General features: G+C 33.4%; 1 protein-coding gene across 5 annotated transcripts; it reads right to left on the bottom strand.

Annotated features, from left to right (window-relative positions):
- Positions 1-627: 627 nt before the first annotated feature.
- Positions 628-23,797, bottom strand: LOC123311159 (solute carrier family 2, facilitated glucose transporter member 1-like). Of its 5 annotated transcripts, XM_044894959.1 has the most exons (9): positions 21,076-21,189; positions 20,938-21,006; positions 7,372-7,470; positions 6,087-6,222; positions 3,592-3,941; positions 2,520-2,786; positions 2,245-2,457; positions 1,897-2,100; positions 628-1,674 (listed from the first exon to the last, which is right to left on the bottom strand). In XM_044894959.1, the coding sequence occupies exons 1-9, from the start codon at positions 21,085-21,087 to the stop codon at positions 1,531-1,533; spliced, it is 1,494 nt and encodes a 497-aa protein (XP_044750894.1). In that variant the 5' UTR covers positions 21,088-21,189; the 3' UTR covers positions 628-1,530. The 5 variants fall into 5 exon arrangements, with proteins under 5 accessions (XP_044750894.1, XP_044750892.1, XP_044750896.1 ...); XM_044894957.1 differs by lacking the exons at positions 20,938-21,006; positions 21,076-21,189 and adding an exon at positions 23,375-23,797; XM_044894961.1 differs by lacking the exon at positions 20,938-21,006 and having other exon boundaries at positions 21,076-21,224.
- Positions 23,798-24,338: the final 541 nt, after the last annotated feature.

Here is a 24,338-nt window from a genome sequence, read left to right as displayed (position 1 = left end):
GAGTTTTTGGATAAACTGAATCTTCCGGTGATAAAAAATGACTGATTCAGTGGCGAAGATAATAAGGGGGCTTTCATGAAATTAATTCTGATTTTTGAGTAAGTGAAATATCAATAAAGATCCTTTCGATTTTGATTGAGATCTTTTGAGAAGTAACTGATCTCCATAATTAGTAAGGTAGATACTCTACTACAGCTTGTAATTTCAACTATCATCGAAGCTTTGAAGTTTTTCAAATATTTTGTTGTGTCGTGTTCATTCTTGTCATCAATACTCAAAATTGTCGAATCTGATATGTTTATAACATAAAAAAGTGGTTTTAAGTGTTCCCGAAAATGACGAGTTGGTACTTTCCAGGATAACAAATTCAGTCTTTTCGATAATGCATGAAGTAATAAGTAGGTACACATGTTTCAAAAAGTGCTTTTGGGGGCTTAGGAGCATCAATGTTCTTCGAGTGCTGCAATAGCGTTAAAAGCACATTGCTAGAAGAATTTGAAAGTACTTGAGGCATTACCAATCGAGAGAGAGAGCTCTAAAGATACCGTTTTTTTATTTAAATGTCGGTTCATTCCGTTCAGTAGCATTCAGAAGCTTCCATTCAATTCGGAAAAGAAAACAAAAAACTATGTGAAACTCAACATTTTATTGAATTCATAATTCTATAATAAATCACAAAATCATTCTTTTCAAGAATAAAGAACTGATATAAATTTACAACTTCTTGAATTATACGATTGCTTCAATGTTATTAGTTGACCTGATGAAATCATTGCTTAAGTTTCAACCTAAGAATAATTACAATATGCAATTATAAAAATCAATTAACAAAATTTTACAATTAAAACATTTCGACAACAAGTCATCGAAAACTTAGATATATATCTATATTAATCACAAATAATACTACTGATCATGCTATGCTGGTGAAAAAATAGGTGTTGTTTCGAAAATATTCTTTAAATGTAGGAAATTTCAAATAGGGTGCATAGTTTTGGCACCTTCTCTTTTGACCTTGTTACTATAAATTTTTTCAAAAAGGTAAAATGACAGGAGAATAATTCTATTTATCAAATTTTTTTCGAGTAATAAAACGATCAATTCATCAATAAAAAAAGATTTTTAAATATTTTTTTGTAAGATTGTATCCACGCATATGGAATAAATAATAATAACTTAAACATAAAAATTGTTCGTGCTTATCCTTGGATAAAATATTTGATATATGCATTCAGAAGAGAGACAGGAAGAGGAATTCTCCATTCGGGAAAATGCATTTCACCGATAACATCCATAATTTTTTTTATATATTAATAAAATAGTTAGCTGATATTTTAACTAGCATTTTTATATACACTTGTTTCACTATCAGCATGTTTCACATTATTGAAAATAAATATCTTAATATATTTAGGTCACATAGCTTCACAAATATATATATATTAATATTCTTCAGTCATTTGATACATCAATAATGTAGAAGGCTTTAAACATTCATGGTGGTAGATGCATATTTAAGCCTTTAATCTTTCATTCGTAAGATTTCTGCCTGAAAAGTGCCGAAATCTCTTCGATAGATTTGTTTTTCGTTTCAGGTACTTTCCTCCAGATGAATATTAGAAAGAGGATTTGCAAGACTATGAAGATGATGAATACATTGGACCCTATAGCATCCTGAAAAAAAAATGCATTCAGTTAAGAGCAAAAAGAGATGCCAAGAAAGGTACGATTCTCTAACTGAATAAATTCAGTAAATCAAAGGCAGCTTTTTTGTGGTGAATATGCCCGAACAGAGCGATTAGTATTTTTTAGTTGTTGAACTATAAAATATTGTTTCAAGTTTCAAACATAACCCTAACTTCTTCTAGAGTCCTGAAAATGAATAATTCTACTCACTTTTATAGGAAGGAAGGTGAGGCCAACCAAAAAGTTGGCAAACCAATTAGTGAATACTGCTAGGGATGCAGCAGTTGGTCTAGCCGATTGACTGAACAACTCTGATACCAAGAACCATGGTATTGAACCCGGACCAGTTGCAAAAGTGATTATGTACAGCACTACGAAGACTATGCAGAAAATGCTTGCAACTGTCGAGTCTTTCTGAAATTCGGAAAAAAGAACAATTATTAATTGGAAGAACATACTTAGTTAACTTTTTATAAGCACTAATGGGTCAATGCAATATTGAAATTTCATTCATTATCATTTCCCCTGTACAAACAGATTTTTTTTTGTTATACTCACAGCAAACGTTAAAGCGATGGTCAAAAGCACTGTGGAGACAATCATTCCTGCGAAACCTGCCGTCAGTAGAGTTTTTCTACCAGCTTTTTCAATGAGGACCACCGAAACTAAAGTCATGAGGACGTTCACCAAACCGATACCCATAGTGGCACCCATCGCATTAGTTTCGCTAAGATGGGCGGTTTTGAATATGTCGGTTGAAAAGTTGATTACCTAAAAGCACAAATAAAATGTTTTTCAACCACGCTTTGAGTTATAAAGTTGACCAAACTCACGGCGTTGATTCCACTGAGCTGTTGAGCGAGCATGACCATGAGTGAAATGATGAGTGGTTGCCTCAAAGCTCCATTTACTATTAAATCAGTGAGTGCGACCTTCGGAACAAGCTTCATGGCTTCTGCTTCACTTTTCATTTGCTCCATTTCTTCGTGAACCTCATGGGTACACCTCAACCAAATGAGTGCACGCTGTGCCTCAACTTCTTGTCCTTTTGAGATCAGGAGGTGTTTTGGCGATTCTGGGCAGAATGGGAAGGTTGCAAGCTGCAAAAAGAAGATTTCGAAAATGAGTAGGTACTTAGACTAAAACTTCCAAACGGAATATACAGCACTACGTAATTCTTCCTTAGGTGTGAATAGAGTATATAAAGACGAGTCAACGATGTTTTCATTAATAAAATAAAAAATAAAAATTAATGCATATTCGTGACTCCTTTTTATATACTTTATTCGCCACTTAAACACTGTCAGGGCAGCCTGTATAACGTAAGTTATTCAACAGTTGTCATAACTTCAATCAGTTGGCATATACACCACAATCAAACCTAAAATAAAGAATATTTTCTGGTCTGTAACTAACATTCCATTTATATCCAATTTCCAATTTGCGAAATCATAATCAATATTGTGCATCTAATTTTAGCATTGCAATTTAAATCCTTTCACGAATTCAACGATCTGGGCGACAGGCCAAGGTGTCAAAGCGTTCCAAATTTAAATCAGCCATGGTGTTGTGACGAACTATAAAAATCTAGAAAGCATTGACCGTGACATTATGGCGTTCATAGCAGAATCGGAGGTCACCAATTGGAAATGGAAATTTTGCATCGAATCAAGCATTTAAGTGAATTGAGGTACCCATCGTATAACTAAAGAGTTAGTGGATTCCACTAGTGTTAGTTTAAACGGAAATTTTTCAATGCCTATTCAAAGTAGGCCTTTCGAAAGTTGGCCTTATACTCATGCCTAAAATTCAAGTTCAATTTGCTGATTCTTAACACTGCAAAAATTTTCATTATGTTCGACAGCATTCTATGCGAAATTCAATAAATTAATTTCTTTGACTAACCTGGAATATGCAGGGAATCATGATCAGCGTCAAAAGTATGGGCCAGGAGTCCTCGTTACCAAAGACACTGCGTATACCCAAGATCTGCGAAACGAGGATGGATATCGTAATGACCAATTGGTATACGGAACCGACAGCACCTCTCAGATTGGTAGGAGATATTTCGGCTAGGTACATAGGTGTAATTCCAGCATTAAGCCCAGCATTGAGACCAGTTAAAAATCTAGATATGATGATTAATTCTATTGAGCTTGTCGGCTTGGCGGTTGCTGTGCAGATGGCAGCGAGAACTATGAAGATGTTGCTGAAGAGCAGACCCATTTTTCTTCCTAGTTTTTCCGCTATGATACCTGAATATTCATTGGATTAAATGTTGAATCAAAAATTTAATTATACGAGAAAGCTTCCGATTCAAATTTAGGACGGAGGTAATGTTGCATGAAGTTATAATACCTAAGTCATAAATCGCCATAAGAAATTTACAGGATAAGATTTATCTGAATAGAGCTGCAGGTGTGCACGAACTGGTTTAAATTATCTTACTCAATAATTTATCTGAAAGTATTCGTTCTTCTCTAATGTAGAAAGGAGCAGAACAAGAAGATAATGTCTAGCTCTAGCTGAGAAATAGTTTTATTCGATTACTATCACTGAATTGAAGATTTTCACTGATGTTACTGATCATATCCTTCTTTTTCTTTTTTATTTCTAACCTAAAGAGTGCCCTAGTTTTACGGACTCTTTCTCAGGCATGAATAAACTATGTAAAGACGTGCCACAAAATGATACTTGTAACGGCGTTACCTAGGATTTAGGATATCTCGAGAGCCATCAGCTATTCTTTAAAGGGGCAAATAGCAAAACTACCCCTGTGGTTTCGAGTAGAAGACTGGGTTTCGTGTTATCTGGTTTGTTATTGACAACCAGTGAAAGTCAAAATCAGAATTCACAAATTTTTTTTGTTCACTCGCAATAAGCACAACAGGCACTATTATAAAATCAGTCAAGTGAAAAGCGCAATACAATGGGTGGAATAGGAACAATATAACATAATTGAGAAGGATTTCCCTCGGAATGCAAAACAACCAGCGATGTAAAAGTGGTGAATTTACGGAGTGAACCGGATGGAAAGAAAAAAGGGGGATCCGATCTAAAACGTCCTGCGGGTGTTCGCCAGCAAGCCGGAACCAAGACTCACACTTAACGGCAATGAAGTCGGGGCTCAGTTTCAAAACTACGCAGGTCAGCGAAACGAAGGACGGCGTTGGGAAACGGTTCTCCACTCTGTTTTCTGCTCCCAACGGGTTTGCACGCCAGCCAAAATTGAAACTGAGATTCCCAATTAAAGTACGGACTGCAGGATTCAGTGGACGGAAGTAGGCATACCTCAAATTAAACGTTTGAAAAGTAATTTCAAGAATCACTAGAACTAGAAGCTCAAAAAGGGAAAATAGCAAACTTCTCATTGATAATGACCTGGAGAATTTGAATTGCCACTTAATACGGAATCACTACTGATTACAGAATCGAATACTCAGTACAGAATGACCGACCAGCAGGAGGATATGTGCCACAGATTACAGAGTAATCTGTGTGATGATCCGATAATCGGTAAAATTCGCGTCGATGAAGATGCCTTGACTTCTGCTTATCGCATTCAGGATGTTTTTCACCATGCTACAGCGTTTTTCAGAACTGAAAAGGGAATAAAAACGGTCCGGAATGTTTACGGTTTCGAGTAATGTCGGAATCTTGAATTGAAATTTAAACTATGCGAATTAAAACCAAAACGAGAAAATAAATAGTCAAATTACTCTGAAATGAGGGCGCATTTTTGTAGAAAAAAACTAAACTTCATTACTCCTATAATTCAGTTTTTTTGTGATAACTTGTAAAATAAAGATGCGTGTAGCTCGAAAATGGTACATTTTTTCGATGTTGCACCGGTTGACCTTGTTTCTGCAGAATCAAAGATAACATACACATGTGAATGGAGGAATTTCGCCGATATCTTCAACCAAAGTCAGTTTTTGGCGATCCTGAAGACTTGGTGAGTGTTGGGAACAAATCATTAGTGCTATTGGTATCAACTCAAATTCAAAACTAGCAGAATCGGTTGAGTAATTCGAAAGTTACTACAAAAAACGGAATTTTGGTAGTATCATATCTTCGCAGGGCGGTTTTGTTGGAAAAAATTAAATAATTCCTGACTCGTCTTCATCAACTTTAATCACACCTTAGAAAGGGACTTGTATAAGCACGAATTTTAGAAAATTCAAAACTATACTTTCAGGTATAAGAATCGGAATTCTCTATTAGGAAGACTATAATTCATGGTTATTTCATCATCAATTAATCACTTCTTCATTTATGTTCAAGTTTACAAGAATTATGCAAATTTTCATTATGTACAATAATAATCTGTTTATCATGGCACACAGCCACTTATTATACGAAAATTACTCTAAAATTACTGATAGTTTTCATGCAATTACCTGTTATTAGACCTCCTATCATACCCCCTACACAGTAAATTGATATAACAAGGGACCACAACAAGGTGATGGTAGTATCTTCAGGTGTTTGACCATTCCTCTCCTTAAGAACCCCTCTCATCCAGTCTTCCAAAACCTAAAAAATGCGACATTAAAATAAACTATATTCCTTCATAGTTCGGCGAAGGTTGAAACAAATTCAACCTTGTCATGCAACCTTGTCAATGCATCAGTTCGAAAAAAAATTGATGATGAAATCGACGTCATCACACCAGTAAGCAGGAAGCACGCAATACCCTTCAGTTCAATGCATTTATGTCATTAATTCGAGATACATATTATTAAAACTATATTGTGCTTTCCAAACACTTTGAAATACTTTTTTTGTTAATCGTATTAGAATGCTCCTGAAATTGTGAACTTAGTTATTCTGAGAATTGTTGTGCTTACTGAGTCCATTGATTTTATTGTCGGTGAACAAATCGAGTTGAATTTTAATGTTAATTCCATTGTTTGTTTGATTAGTCGTCTACTGGAATCGCGGATGCAGTTCATTGGCTTCGTTCATTGTTACGATAATGGCTTAGATGAAATGTTAACTTAGTACAGTTGAGTGTTTCTTTTTTATGAGTGTTATACATCATCTAATCTCCGAATCGTGTGATCAATCTTTTTGAAAAACTCAATCAATTCTTATATATGTAGGTACTTCGATTCTTAGGAGCATTTCATGAATATTTATAATTTACTTTTCAAATATCATGTTAATTTGTGACTTCGCTAAGGAAATATATCTAAAGGTTTAAGTTTCCATTAAAATTTGCAAAAAAAACCTGTATATCTATGAATATGTTTCCTATTTCATCCGAGACACCTTCATATAGTATCAGATTCAAAACCTGTCACAAGATTAGGGTTCAGTATTTCTCTAAAATATCAATTTTGAAATAATTTATCAAGGAACGTTGGCGTTGTCGCATATTTGGAATAAGAAGCTTCAATTTCCTGACGAATTATTGAATTTCTGATATCGATTCCTATTCATAAATAGCCTGGTTTCGATTCCAGTCAAGGTGTGGCAAGTATAGGAAAGCCGCTTTTCGAAATTATCTGAAATACCAGAGATTCTATTCAAGAATCATTAATTAAATTTGTAATGGTAACTTTCGCTTTTAATACGACTTGAACTTCTGGATTCTATAATGCAGTATCAAGGTGAATTGGTAGGTTGGTAGGTAATGAATACATTAAGTGCAGTTTCAGTTTTTTGATGGTATAGTCTTACCGATTGTGGGTTGTTCATGACTCCTGTACTGTAACCATGTTGGAAAGCGGACCCCAGAGAGGCGGCGGATATAGCAAATACCAATTTTCCATTGAGACCCTGAAAAAAATTGTTTATATGAGAATACAATGTCTATGAGGCAAAGAAATTACATTTATTTTGGGAAAAATCTTGAAATAGTTACTTATAACTAACGTTTGTCTATTAATCAATGAATATAATAGATTATTGAATGATAAATAACAACAATTGTTAAATCATGAAAATAAAAACGAAAACAAGATATTTTTGAGGTACAGGGGGTTATACCACCCCACCTCAATTATCAGGTGATAAGGCCATGTTTCAGCAGCGGAGAGAGCTATAAGAACCGTTTTTCCAAGGTTCGGATGGAAAAAAATCTATTTTTGTTTGCGATTGACGTATGCCGTGGGGAAAATATTTTCGTTTAGTGTTTTTTTTTCCATTGAAAAATCTCCCCAGCATAAAATGATCAAGTCTACCTTGCTCTCTACCTTTTTCAATGATCGGAGTAACCGATATATATGTTGAAGAGCATTAATCTGGAAATAGAAGAAACGAATGAAAACTTGATTGAAATTCTATACGAAACAGAAATGTAGCGGTCTCTGAATCGACAGGATATTACAACATACTTATATTCTCTAATGATTTTCACAAATAGTTTTGCTAAATGATAATATTATAAAATTGTAGAGTATTCTACACTTTGAACATTCATTCAAAAGACCAACCAGTTTTTAATACGAAGGTCACTAAGTATTTCCTAGAATTTTCCTATATAATATGGCTGAAAATAATGTATTTGTTCAACAAATGTGATATAACAAAATAGGGCTTTCAATTTGTAGCAGCTTGTCTATGAGCACATGCATGGGAAATTTCAAATCTGTTGAGTTTATTGAAATCAATAAATCTCTTCAGAAAATTTAGTGTTTACTGTCTTTATTCTAGTAGATCATCAATAATGTCTGAAGATCCTATATCTAATCGATAATCCATTGAAAGTATCTCAAGATCAAAACTTTCTCCACATCCATCTTATTAACCCAGTTCACCCTTGGAATCTTCTTCAATGGTAATAACAGCCAAGGAAATGATGCTTTTGACCGTTACAAGAGAATTGCCTTTCAAATTACGATGCATCGTCTCATGATAGTCATTTCAGTGCAATACAATTCGATGCATTGGAGAGTCATTTTGAAATGAACGTTTAATTAACTTTAACTACATAATCTGCTACAGGCTACAGATGATTTCTCGTCGTTGGAACGATAATGCATTTAACATCTTGAAAAAGCGAAATGAGCTCAGAGAACTGAAATAACTCATTTCCCCAGGAAGCATGTGGTTAGGAAAAATGAAGCGTATTAATCTTTTCGAGAGAAAGTTAACAAACAGAAAAATTTCCACTGATAATCAAACCATTTCCTTCACAGCAACATTAATTAGAGGAGAGGAGACATTTAAATAATAAAATAAGCCTATCTAGGTCGGAGCATTCTTTCACTACTACACCCTGTATGCGTACTCTCAAGTTAATTGATTGAGAAAAATGGTTCGGCCAATATATTATGACTCCAAAATATGTGATTTTTATCGAAGTTATACTATCGTGAATTGAGGTCGAGGTGTCGAATCGATTTGCTGTTAATTTATTAAATTTTGAGATCCCAATTAAGTTTGTTTTCGAAAAGGTTATCACAGAAATCCGTTTGATGATCTTTGTACTAAATCAATTGGGGAGATTAGTTGAAATTTGCAAGAGGTGTTAATGAACTAGTGATTAGCGACAGAAAAGAATTTCTCAAAATATGATTGAAATGTAAACAACAACAACTACTGAGATCAAATCATCAGAGATCAATCATGAAAAATTGTTCTTAAAAAATGATTTGTTATATTTTATAACTAGAAAATATAATGAGGTCATTGGAATCAGAATGGTTGACGGATTAATTATTAATAATAAAATTAATTTTTTGGATTTACCGAATATTCAAGTTTGATATCACGAAGATTAATTTCATGAAACCGTTAACTTATACCGGATATAAGCACCTATAGGCACGTATTAATTAATTGAACAGACACACCTGTTTTCAAATAGATAAAATAGTAGTACATATAGGTTTTTTGATCATGTGAAATAATATCTACTACAATTTGATGCCTACTCATGAAAACAAAATAAATGAAAATTTCTTGAAAACAATGATGACCAATCTCGAATTGAATTGTCAACCAAGGTGTTTATGTATATAACATCCAAAGATTAAAAAATGAGGGACCGTTCATGTTCTAATTTTATTTTACAATTATTATTTTATGATGAAATGAATTTATTGTAAAATATTTTATTGCATTCTGTTATATTTGACAAAATAGTTTCCTTCTTCAACCCGTTGAAAGAATCCTGATTGCAAGAAGTCTAATCTCTGGATACATCTTTATTATTTTGTAGGCTTGTTTACGTTTGGATTAAATATTCAATACAGTACAAAACGGTTTTCAAATATAAATAAGTTAGGTATTATCGTTAATCGAGAATAATTCGTTGGTGTTATCTTGAATTTAAAATAGTAAGTGGTTACTTACGAAAGATTTTCCAGAGTTTTCCTTATTTTGGCCATTCAAGATTTCTGGCTTGAAAATGACATTTTCATGATGGATCTCATATTCCCCACCTTTACCCATAACGATTGTTAAATTCAATTATAAAATTCACTAAAAAACTAAATTCCTTGGCGGTTTCTTTAATGTGGTAGACCAAATGATACCTCAGCTGTTGAGTCTCAACTACATATTAATCAGGGCGTGTTATCATTAAATAAATAAATTAAGGAAGCGCTTGTGACGAAAAGGAATTTCTGCTTGTTGGTTGGTGGAAAAAAGAGGCAAGCATATAGCGTCATAATGTATTCCGTTTGCATCAAGTTGATTCCGATTGTTTTCCCTGCAATGAGGTTCGTTTATTGAGCTCATGAATCTTGGCTGATGGAATTCGAACAATGGAGGTCTTTGATTTGTAATTCATTCAGGAATTGACCGAAAAGTGGTATCGCATTAATCGAAAAATCAAGGTAGCTGAATTAGTGATATCTTGGTGAAGTTTATCTTTAATTTCAATCGATCTTGAAGATTCAATCGGTGTTTCTTGTGTGCGATACGATTCAAATAACGTTTATTGACACGAAATATTTCTGACTGAGACAGAAAGAAAAATGGTTCTGGGAAATTGCTTGGACAATAATTCAATTTTTTTCTTTTGAAATAAAATACCAAAATTGTTAAGTTTCTAGATTTTTTTTGAACCAATCACCACTCTCGGAATTCAAGCACTTTCGAGCCATATAGTATTATATTAATAGTATATTATTTTTTCATCTGATTGACGAAAATATATATATAAAAAATGAAAAACTATAAGAAGTAAAAAGTACCTAATGTTTTTTTAGCTAATTTTTGATGGTCAATACTACATATTTCAAATGAAACAATAAAATTTACAGAAAACAAAAAATCGGCGAACACAATATAGTCGAAAAAATATCGTTTACGTAGCTGGTATCTAGTTTTTCCGATAATGAGATATAGTGGTGAGTTCTAAGTAGTAACATTGAGAATTAATATACTCAATGGTAGTATTAACTAATTGATTCTTCGAAAAATAATTCGAGTGCTGGTGGGAATCGAAAAATATCCGCAGAAATGAAAATTATATTATATCATATATTATAATATATTTTTGGGAAATTTTTCAATCACTACTCAAATCCATTTTCTACTTTCAATAAGTTTTATCAGAAAAATTGATGGATTATGTGATTGGTATCATTAAATTTTTTTAAAAACGATTGATCTTATCATCAAGCTCACTACACAGTTTTCCATTCAGTTTATTGCTCGGTTTATTGCTTACTTCACTCAGTTTAATGAAGAATATTTCATCACAAGTATTCAATAATACCGTAATCTTCAAAACTTTGGGATGTTCACCGAGACCATCTATCTCTACTTACACAATATTTCCATAATAAAATAAATCTCCCACTTGAATATGACGTCGAGTGAGAACAATGAGATGAATTTAATCCACCCCCTATTGTTCCTCACCTTTTGAACTTCCTAAGGTTTTAAGCTTCTTTATTGATAGTAGTCATAATTTTGTTTCACAAACGGAGGAGTAGTAAATGAATGATTTTATCTAACGAGTGTTTTAGAACAATTTGTTACTTGAAAAATGTGTATCCACTGTAATTTTTTGTATACTATTTTTCTAGAGAAGAGGCAAACAAATCGCTTAATCGGGGTTGGCCATTATAAAGGATATCTATATTTGTCATATGCGGTGAGATTGACGTAAAGGTGAACTTGCAGATTCTTGCAGGAATGAATTGGATATTTCGTCGTTATGAAAAGAGTTATTGACAAAGTATATGAAGGCAAATAGGAGAGAAAATCTGATGGACGTAGTAGAACTGCTAGCAAAAATACAAAAAAAATTTTCGTTTTCAGGAATCGACTTCAGTATCCGCCGAAAGTTTTACACGTCCAGTATAAAACAAACCTGACGTTTTGGATCGATTTCCATATGAAAATTGCACTCAATTATCATCTATCCTAGTGAAAACTCTAGAGGATTCCAAAAATTTTTCTCGTTGCACTGCCGACTAATCGAAATTGGTTTCACAGTGAAACTGTGAAATAGTCATTGTAAAATCCAATTAGAATCAGCCTGTTCAAGCTGAATTGATTCGATTCGGGTGTATAAACTTGAGAATAAATGTAAAAATATGTTGAAACGCAATATCACAAAGATAACAACCCATAAAAATCCGAATGAAGCAACTTTATTGTAAAACGATACGAATTCGAATCTTTGTGATAAAATAATGGTGAATTTTGGTTGGAATTACATTGCAATATAGGAAGGTTCTGTTTTTCCAATAGAGATTACTTGAGAGATGAAATTGGCATAACAATTCAATACTTGAGAGTTCGGAAAAACACATACCAAGATAATTGGGAATACTGAAAAACATCCTAATAGGGAAAACCACGAACTAATTTCTGAATTCTGAATCTCATGAAGTTACAAAAATAATTCACTTGCAGATTCATCATTTTATTCAACACTCGATTCAACATATTACATAATATATTCACATAAATCAGAGAAATAAAATTTTAAAATGTTTCTTGGACTGTCATAGGAACATTGTACAGTGTATTGTTCTTTGAACAATACCGCAAGATAGCCCTTGGCTATCGGAAACAATTTTTCCTTTGAACTTGGTTTTCCCGAAATCAGCAAAATTTTACTTGCACAATATCCTCGTAAAAATTTTCCTCACATTTTCTGAATGCTCAATTAATACAAATTTCGAAAAATTATTGTAGTTTTATATTCATTTCAAGCACTTTTATTTTTATACTCAATAATTTTTTCAATAACATATCTATGGATAGTCCGTGAAAACTATCATATCAATGGGTTACTTTCATTTTGCTTAATGAATGTGTCACAAAACCTAGTATGTCACCCGTTTACGTGATACACACTGTACCTCATTATAAGCAAGAAAGGGTTAATGACCTATTTATTCGAAAATAGAAAAATGAAAGTTCTTTTAGGATGAAATTTTTCTACAAATGCAAAGAGCACTGACTTGAAAATTGTTTCCCAATAAGATCCACGTTGAAAACCAATACTGGTCTCTGAATTAGGGCTTTGGAGGTTTTCGCACAATTTTAACGTTATCTGACGTTTTCTAAACAAAATTTGTATATTAACGTTATCAAAAGTCTATACTCGAGTCCATTCAGAATGAAGTGTGAATCCCGTTTCGAGATAAAGATACTTTTTCCTCACTTGTTGTAACCAACAAGATCCAAAGATCAGTTATGTTGACATCCAGACTTATGACCTAGACCGTAATAAATATATTAGTCTGGACAAAGTCTGGTCATATACTCTGTATCTTTTTTCGTCTTTTTCATTCAAAATTGGTGCTTGTATTGAAATTTTATTGTTCTACATGTCAAAACACAACCATTAAATCAATTTGATTTCCTTCACAACAGTGTCATTGTCGATTACCTTCTTTTTGGGACATCCAAGATATGTCGAGATATCTAACAGAAAACGGAGGTTCTTTAAGTGCCAGAATGACTTATGATGAAGTTGTTTTATTGCGAAACGTTTAACGGTATCTGTACAAATCAAGTTGGGATTGGGTTCCAATAATAATAGATATGCATCGATTTTTGATGTCCATATACCACTGATTAAAGAGAGATATTAATTGAACTCAGGATTCCTCATTTAGAAGGGGGGCCGATATTTTTTTTCGTTCGTAAAGAGAATTAACATCGTCTTGAAAATTTTAGACATTTGGAAGGGGTGAAACAAAGCTGTCTTAGGTTGAATGATATTCAGTTCAAACTGCCTCCATATGGATGGTAACAGCATATCATGATAGAAATACTTATTTTATCAGGTAACTTCGCCCTGGAGAACATTCCTGAATACTAACAATTCTTTGATTTCAAGATTTGGTTTCATAATTAGATCGGATTTTTAGTCATAAACATTATTATTATCTTATCGTTATTATGATATCACTATATATATGATACCTATTTTGGATCTGACGTAGATGCTATTAGCATCCAACTATCTACATATTCCGATATGAATAATGCATGTTCCATGGGTTTGAAATATTTTGTAGCTACACACTACAAGCATCGGACAAAGAACGATTCAAATCAATTTGGATTAAGCTTTCTACCTGAAATATTTATATGAACAAAAAACTCCTCAGGAGGAAACACCCCCTGCATTTTCAAATTATGTAGTCTGTTTTATTGCCAACAAAAATAATAATAGCTTTATGTCGATAAGGTTTTGATGTTTTGGAATTCGGCCTTTATCAAAATTCATCGTTAATGTTTCGATAAGGCTATGGATATTAAAAATTGGTCAAAGTTCATTTATATAGAAAATATACCTTCTCAATAAAAATAATTTCTCAGATCCGAGTTAAAAGAGGCAACAGTTCATAAATTCCTTGTCAATTGAAGGTGGATGCAGCAAATATTCAAAATTTTTCAACTTCGAAATTTATTTTTGATTTGACGCACGCATAATCAACTTCGGAACTAAATATGTACAATAATTGTCTCAACAAAGGAAATTGTTGAATATATCACAATTAGATTGGCCTTGAACAGTGAAAATTTGAATTTCAAGTCAATAATCGCCAATTTACGCTAATATAATATTGAACAAACAGCGCGTTGACAAATTGGTAATTATTTGAAGGGGAACTCGAATCAATCATGATTAAATTGGGAGAATTTGATGGGTGTACAATGAACAAACTTGAAAGTATTTTTGGGGTACCCAATTTTTGAAAATATTTCAATGAAATCATGTTTCTTTTTGAATAGTATGTCGTAAGTTTGTGAATAGTTTTAATTTAACACAAAACTGAGTACATAGGATTAAATTGGTTCACACCTACTGAATATGCAAGATTTCAGAACGGATGACCATAATATCGAAAAATAGTGTCAATTAGTTAGCTTTTCGTTGTTGTCATTGTTTCAGCATTTGAAATTGTAACATGAAAACCAATTTCATTGTAAAATAGTCCATAAAGTTATTTTTATAGGGTGAATTGATTGCAAAAAGGAATAATTTTATTTCAACAACAAATAGTACCTAGAACACAAAGGAATAATGATAAGTACCTAATAAATACGTATATAAATGGTCAAATGGGGTTTATATTTTGTAGATCTAGAATTTATGACTATTATTGTACTTCACGCGGAATTAAAATACCGTTGGATCGTGGAATTCCACATATTATTCGACTCAACAATAGTCACAATGGATTAGCAGAGTTGAAAAATTTGCAAAATTCAATTCCACATAATTCGAGTAGATTGATCTCGAACTACCTATTCCTAATATAGGCGAAATTTACAATTTTTTCTCATACGTATAATCAGCTTTAATTTATATTTCGCGAAAATGCAGAACAAAATAGTTTTGATAATATTTCATGTCATGCTAGTGTGAATTGAACCACATTGGTTATTTTCTAGGGAAATGCTAACACAATTTCTTGTTATACAGAGTGAGTAAAAAGCAACGCACAAAATTCATATCTTCGGTATTTGCTTATTTGTAGAATAATGCTCGGAGAGATCAATGCTTAATTCAAATGACGCAACTTTTCATATACCTACATATAATTCAGGTGTTTGGCAAACATTCTCTAGGAGGAGTAATAGGATAATGAGTTTTTTAAATGGCAACCCTAACCTCTTGTTGCTGAGAGTGAGAATAATTATTATATCCAATTAACCAACTACAAATTCAAATACACAGTATCTATTAAAACATTTAAAGAAGAAGTAGAGGCATCCGAGTAGGCATAATTTCAATAACCAAAATATTGTCAGAGAATGAAATTGACATCAACTTCTCCAATTTTGTTGCGAGAATGTAAATACTAATAACTGGATAAGCGAACAATTGTGTCAAATTCTAGCAATTCAGATTTTTTAAAAAATCTGAAACAAAGTTTCGATCTCCATACTTATGGTGATATCTATATCTATATATTTTTATTGATAGCCGAAGAATTATATATTTCATATTATACTTCAGTTCAAAGAGTATATTTCAAGTATAACTTGACCAACAATTATATCAGTAGTGTCGCAAAATTGATAACGTTCGACATTTGAATAATTAATGGCTATAAATTAATATTTTTATTTATTTAAATTTCGAAATGGGCTTATCAGTATGCTTGAACTTTTCGATCATTCAATTCGAAAGTAACCGGAAGTACTCTATAGGATGTGTCATAAGTCTCCAACAACTTCAAATTTCGATTTTTTTTATATGTCAACATTACCTCAACACCTATCATGTTTCCAAATTTTTAGCACTTTCTCACAGCACAAAAATCTCACATATGATAACCGAATGCCTGATCAATTCACGAGAATGAAGTCAACACGCCACAAATTTCGAGCTGTCATTAAAACAATTTACGGGACAGGTAAGAAACCCTGTTTATGAAGAGCTTTGAGAGGCCAAGCTGGACTGAAAACTGAAATAGGTGCTTGTGACTTGGCGGGATATTCGATGTTTGAATGAACGAAGGGGGGAGAAAAGTTGATTCAATGGATACGACGAAGTCCAGTTGTAGATAGGAATATGCAGGGTCGACCAATCTACTATCCTCCTTTGTTTATGGTGATAGCTGTACATGAAAATTAATAATTATGTGATGGGAAGATGTGACTCATTTATAATGAGGAAGTGTATCTGGAGTGTTTGAAGATAGCCCTTTTCTGTCTAGTTGGTTCAAGGTGTTTTTAGCTCAGTAGATAAGGCTTTCGACTGGTCAAAGTCCGTACTATTGAAAGAATGTAAAATGAATCACATCTCAAAAGATTGAGTTTGTTCGAAAATGACAATTCGAGTCACGGATCACAATTTTCCAGCAATGATGATGAATTTTTCTACCAATACCTGGGTACAGGAGTGGGACAAAGGGGCATAAAGCGATCATGTTGTATTCATAGTGATAAAACATAACACACGGTATAAATGAAAAGGTGAGAAAAAAATTGAGCGGTTGTCAAAAAATAGTGTGGGTCCATCCCTGCCTCGATGTCAATCGAAACTTAGGGCAAGAAGTTCTCGGATGTAAATTGATTTTTCTAACAATTTTCGTAGATTTCCTCTAGGAGTTCTGGGGGAAGGGTCTGGACGGCTACTGTTTCGTTTGTTCGTGCTCGATTTCAAGGCTTCATTATTGGAATAAGTCAAAATAAAAAATGGTATATTCAAGAATGTCATTTCATGTATAGTGGGAGAGTTTCTGAACCCCTGTACATGAAAGCAATCACCAACCTTGAGTGGAAAATATTATAAGCAGTCTACGATGTTGTACTAAAGCAAATATTTGTTGACTATATTCAAATAAGGAAGGCCTGAAAGGTTTCCTTCCCACCAGCAAATTTTTACGAAAATTTCTACTCATAGTCATAGACCTTTGAAAATTATGAGGAATGAGTAGATTATCAGATCTTCCAGAGAATTATCAGATAAAAATTTACCGAAGCCTAAAACGATAAACTCAAGTGTTTATCTGATGAAAATACGGGTTTGTGATACAAAAACAATAAATTCCTTTCATTGGATGATTGCTCAAACAAGATTTGAGTTGATTCCATAAGGATCAAATGATATTGGCTTGTTATCTGAATCCTTTTAGAATTCTACGAAATGATACAAATATTGATTACTTTCATTTTTGATCTATTTTTGGGTAAGTATATGAATTTTAAAGTGAATGATGAGCAGCACTCGAATAAATTTTGCTCAAGGACCTACTCAAACTACTCACTTAATTATTATTCGTAAAATCGTAAGTACTCTTATTTCACAATAATCGAATTATTTCGAGTACCTACCTACATTTCACTTCGAAGTACCTACTCAGCTTGTCTTATTTCATCTTGTGCTATTTTGTGTAGGTAGATATACATATGTAGGTATTTGATTTTGTCCAAAGTTTAAAGAAATAAAACGAAGTATTAACGCAGAGGTAAATATTAAAGTTTATGGCACATCCATCTCTTCGCAACTTTCAGTTTAGTTTTCAAAATTAAATGTATTCTGTTGAGACGTTATTAGGTCTATTATTATATTTAATAATTTGTTATTTTCATGTATTTGAATTTCGTTTTCACAAATTCTCTAGACGGAGGTCATTGTTTCCTTTCAACAGTTTGAAAATCCTCATTTCCGTGTTCATTTTGATTCTGATTGAATTGGGTATTAATTGAAATTGATCGCCGATTTTCCTAAATATTTCTGTATTATGTATACGTATAGAACTAGCAGTCTTCTCCTTATCCCTCAAATAATTAGTAGTATATTTACATTATGATTGAACGGCAATCTCAATACGTTGAGGAATTTCCGAACTCCCTTATAAGATAAATCCACGAAAAAATTTTCGCGATCATACATGCTCAATCCGATTACTTATTACTCAGTTCATGCTGAACCTTATTCTGGAGATACTTTGACTTTATTGTTGTAACTATAGCTGCTTTATCTCGTGCTTTATGAAAAGTCAAAGTGGCGTACACACTATAGGTATATACCCATCACAGTCCGAGGGATTTTATAGGGAAAGAAATTAAATAAAAAAAGTGTGTTCGATGTCTTAAAAGGTTGAGTTTTTGAATGCGTATCAAATTGATAATTTGTTCATAATTTATTTTATGAAGAAGTATAGGTAATTCTTCAATTTTTCCCATTTATATTAAAAAAAAATTGAATAATTGAATTGAAGAAACTTGGGAAATTGGAGCTGTTATTCATGAACACCATTTTTGAATTGAAATACCAGTCTGGCGATATCGATCCCTAGAGACAGAAGCATAAATTTATAGATTGTATCATGCCACCCTCACCGAGCTCAAATTTCTGTCATGCGCTCTTTATGAAGAGAGTGGAAAAATGAAAGCGACGGAATTTCGAAAGAGGAAATTTAGTGTTTATCGTGTGAAAAATTTATGTCAAAGACATTTAACCTCAGCGTTTCATTCATAATGATGTTCTTTGGAGAATATTTTTGGCTGATTAAAAAAAAATCTTATAACGTATAGGAAATTCATTCCATTTTATTGACTTGAGCAATCGACAAGTAGGGAAAGCAGAAAACATCCAAATGATTTTGATCTTTTTATCGGCAACTTCATGAACAAGGGGTTCAAAGAGCACATTTTCTAGAGGAAAATGAAAAATAGTCAATATGGTCTGATGACTCTAATGTACACCATTCCGCTTACTGAATCATCAGCAAAATGAAAAATGAAACTTTCATACTTTCGTTTATTCACTGTCAATACCTATTCTGCCACTGAGAAATTTGTCGAAATTGCCTATTCATTCCTGGAAATATTGATTCGTTCAGTCAGAGATTCTCAGAAGCTTCTCGATTGCATTGTAAGGGTCTTCCCATTAAAACCTACGGGCAATTCTTGATGGAAAATCTAGACTAACTGAAACTAATTCTCAAGTTCAATGTACGATGATGAATAGAAGAGGGCTTTCAATTCCTGTAATTACTTCAAAGTGAAAGAATCTATAGCTGTTCACGAATGAATGATCGTTGTCACGTACGAGCTCTATATGCACATGATGTTACTCAGTCAGTCTTCTTCCCTCTACGAGAAGCAAGATATGAAGGATAACGACTTTATTTACCATGAATTGTATTTCCGGTGAGTCCGGGTGGAATATTCAATAGATAAAACCATGGATTTTTTTACGGAAAACAATTCCCATACTCAGAAAATTCCTCCCACTGTTAAGAATATGATGACTTAGTAACTATGGGAATAAGCAAAAAAAAACAATACATAAAAGTCTACATACTTCGTTCGAAAGAAGTATTTTTGCTTCAAACTCGTTTGAATATTCTTTGAAGCTAAATTCGAATCTATAAAATCTAATCAACGATTTCTGTTGAGTAGTTCAATAATAATTACTCTTATTATACACTATTATACAGAGTACTCTTTCAACCACCTATTGATTATTGAGACGAAAATCTCAAAACTGAATTTTTATAGATTAGGTCGGCAGATAAGCATCTGATTTATAACCTCATTTTTCAGCCATCCCTAAATGTTATTTTTTTTTTCATTTATTTGCTGCCCTTCTCGATATTGAAATAAATAGATATGACGTCATTAATATTTATGTCGGTACCTATACAAGAATATCCCAAGCACGTTTCTCAGGTTGGATTGGAAATACCTTTTATATACCTATATATATATATATTGGGTGACTCAATTAACGTCATCATCAAAACATCTTTCTCTCTAACAACAGAGCGAAGAGTCTAAGGGGTTTCGAAAAATTTAATTTAATGACATATTAGTTATTAAGAAGGTTATTTCGTACACGGCTTCATGGATTATTTGAGTTATTAAGATAAGGATGATTCAAGCTCTATCAAAAGTACAGCAGTTTTGGGAAAATCAGATCATGAAACGTTTCCACAAATGCCCATATTATTTTTATTATTCGCATATATCTGGCACAATTTGTAACTTTTCATCTATTACTACTGGAAACTTGATATTTCCTGTTATACAATGTGGGTCAATATAGGGATAGCAGTAAAATAAACATTCTAGGGTAGTTCTCAAACTAAAATGATAGGCTCACGTCACAAGCATAATGAAATAAATAATAAAAAAAGACCTATTCATTTCCATAATCACTCGTTTGCTTTTCAGTCTTATTATCTTTGAAATTAATTCCCAAATCTTTCACATAGGTATTTCATCCATGTGTCCAGAATGTGTTCATCTAAAGCAAAAACTACATATAATCAAACACAATATCCCTACTTATAGAAGAATCCCAATGAATTTCTTCTTGCTCAAAAAACCGAACAATCGAACATATTCAAGCCTTACCCATTGATTTTTTGGACCGGTAGATGCAGAAGTATCGTCAGAATCTCCCACTTCCAATCCTTTCATACGCTGCATAATGATAGAAATCGACAAGACACTTAATTAATACAAAAAAAAGTATCCAGTTGAAAATCCTACCTCACTCTCCATTTGTAGAAATGCTGCGTCCAAGGATTAAAGAAGGAAATGCGTTAATATAAGACCAAGTGGAATAATATGATGAAGCAAGAATCAAAGGGACACTAACCAATCCATACTTTTCATAATACGATGGTGATCAAGCAATGAGAGGATAGATAAGATTAATTCTTCAAATATTTCATAAGACTATTTGAACGAATATATAAATGTCAACAAGTCTTTTTGGTGGTTGCATGATTGGAGAGATTATAGCTCATGAAACATTCTGGTGAATATTGAGGATTTCGTGTAACTGTTTATCCTCATGTGAAGTATGAAGAGAACATACTGAAACATTTTCCATGCTGGTCTGAGAGAATTGGACCCTCTTAAATTAGATATAAGAATGATACCCTACATCTACAATTATATGAAACAAATGAGTAGATATACGTATCCATAGTTTATTCCAAGAAAATCCTGACATGCTGCTAACATAAGGACTCGGAAATTAAATAGACAGGAAGAAGTACATCGCCTATCTCAACTAACATTCTTATACATGAACGTGCATATATCAGACACTCCTACTATACCTACCTACACAAAACGCACCCTTCTTCAATGAATTCCAAAAAATTTCCAACTTCTTCAAGAACCGGCTTTTATACAAACACCACGAATGCGTGGCAAATTGACCTTATCAGTGACCTCTACCCAGTTGTGACGTCATCCGAATCTCTGAACATGATCGTATAGCCAATTGAATGAAAACTTTCGGATAAGCCGATCAGTATCTTATCCTAGTAGTATATTTGGCTATCTTCATCACGCTCTGTTGGAAGTCAAGGATAGAACGTTGTTCACAGATTACAGAGTAGACGTTGTTGCAATATGTTGGTATGAGGTTAGGCTGGCCTATTAATAAATCGATAGAGGCTTGCGTGGATGTGCGAGCTCTCATTGGTCAAAATGACGGGTGTGCCTGAGTTATTGCTGGCGAAATATTTGGCGAATTTCAAGTCTAGTCATATGTTAGCGTAATGGAAAGTCATTTTGTTTGGCTTTCATGTTTACTCGAAGTTTTGCCAGTAAATATCTACTTAAGATCCACCAGAATTTGGACTTCAATCCTAGTAAGGAGACATACCACAGGTGCGAGAGGCATGGACCTGTTGCATATTAGTCTGACTAAAAACTGAGAAGCCACACACAAATGTGGATTTCTCGTAATCGGAAAACTTCTCTCACTCTGCTTAGTTTCCTTCAAAATATTCACTTCTATAAAAGATTCTACATGTATCCAATGAATTTGATGAACGCTTCGCCGGCTCTGTAGAAATATCATTTTCTTGGCCAACTGCACCAGTTGCTCCATGGGCAAGGAGTATCAGATACTCTTTGCAATGTGTAAAAGTCACATCGAAATCATTGTTCTGATGCGACCTGATTTTGCTTCACTACTTTCATCGTCCTTTATCGAAAATTTGAAAACCTGTTTTATCGGTGTTAATTCAAGAGGTAAGTAGGAACACTGCTTATATAGTATAATGAAATAAAGTAAGATGATTACAAGAGTGTTTAATTGTTTTAAATTCAAGCCCCAGCAGTAGATCAATTCAGTAGGTACTCGAATGAGATAGTGACAATAGGACCAATAGGTCAATCATAATATGAAGTTTTCATTTCACAATAATCGCGTATTATGAGCTCGAAATATCTTTTATGCTTTCTACCAATAGATATTTCAAATCCGAAAATTTCGAAAACAACATCAACCAACTTTATTTCAGTGAACGTAGCGATAAGGGTCCCAAAGTTATTTTATCTCGAAGAATTGTTAGGTAATTTTCTTATCACGCAACCAGGTTTTCCTGATTTTGAATGCACACCTATAATCTTTGTGATATTTTGCTGTTTTCATGTAGTTCTCGAAGAAATACTATGTATTGAAGTTAATTCTTTATTTATATAGATTTTGCATTGAGCTCTATTCATGAGGAAAGTTTTCCATTCAAAAAGAAAAAGTGATCAAAGTTTTTCTATTGATATTATGCAACGTATATGGTTATAGACACCTCCTCTAGAGTAACAGCTCGAAAATAACCAATTAACCAAAACGGCTTTGAGGCAAAGAAAGCGGACAAAATAAATGAAACATTTTCTACGTCAAATTAGCCCTAACGTACCCACATCGAAAAATTTCAGCGAAATAAACGAATCTCTCGTTGTCCCCTTATATAATAACAATTTTTCGAATGTGAATCAACAGGTGAAAATATAGATTGTGAGAAATTCCATAGACTATTATCCTCACCCCATGAAACTGTCTCCTGGGAAGTTGGGTGGTCAAATTTTCCGAAGAATAAATTGGCACATCCAAATCACTCAGGTTTGAGGACATGCTTGGTTCCCTCCCCTCCCTTCTGGGCACCTGCAGAAGTGCCATGGCCTGTTGTTGTGCAATTGTGGGACTCTTGAGATAGTGACTCTCTGCCACGAATCCTACACCATCATCATCATCTCCATTCATCTTCGGAAAGAAAAATCTCACCCGTTTCTCTTCCGTAGAACGGAAATGTATTTCGCACAGATCGGGAAAATTCGAACTCGCGATAATATGTTCTTTTCACTGGGGAAATTATTGCCGAATATATTTATTCACTTTCGGGTTTAAAAAAAATTGCGCGATGATGGACGGAGAGAAACTAAATAACCTTTCAAAGACGCTGTGCGTCTCGTCGAACAGCGTCGAGAATGAAAAAGTATTTTTACATCGTTGACGCCTGTGACGCAGTTCATTGGACGTCTTTCAGATTTTGTCGATAGAAAACATACAAAATAGATGCCAAAGCTGCGAAACGTTGTGATATAGTGGCGGGTCATGTGAGCGATGCTATTTAGCACATTTATGACACTTGTGTGTTTATGACACTCTTGTTTGGCTTACGGTCTTCTTCATACACTTGTTTTTTATATACCTTTTCTTCGTGTGCATAATAATAGAAATTCTCCACGATTACGAAAGTGTTCAAAATGCTGATAAAGATTCATTATTTAGGAATAGAAAGTGCACTGCAGAGTGTATGAATTTCTTGTTTCTTAACCCTCCCATATAAGAATTTTTTTTTCGCTCATTTATTTTTATTCTCAAAAATTATCGATATTTCTATATGAAACATATGTACTGTCCCTACATGTGTAGCGCTATCACACTTCTTGAGTGATGAAGGTATATAATACATACCTAATAGTATGATGACTGTGATGGTTAAAACTCA

The sequence above is a fragment of the Coccinella septempunctata genome, chromosome 4, assembly GCF_907165205.1.
Source record: "Coccinella septempunctata chromosome 4, icCocSept1.1, whole genome shotgun sequence".
Classification (NCBI taxonomy): Eukaryota; Metazoa; Arthropoda; class Insecta; order Coleoptera; family Coccinellidae; genus Coccinella; species Coccinella septempunctata.
Note: the sequence above shows the minus strand (reverse complement) of the source record. Positions and strands in the feature narration are given on the sequence as shown.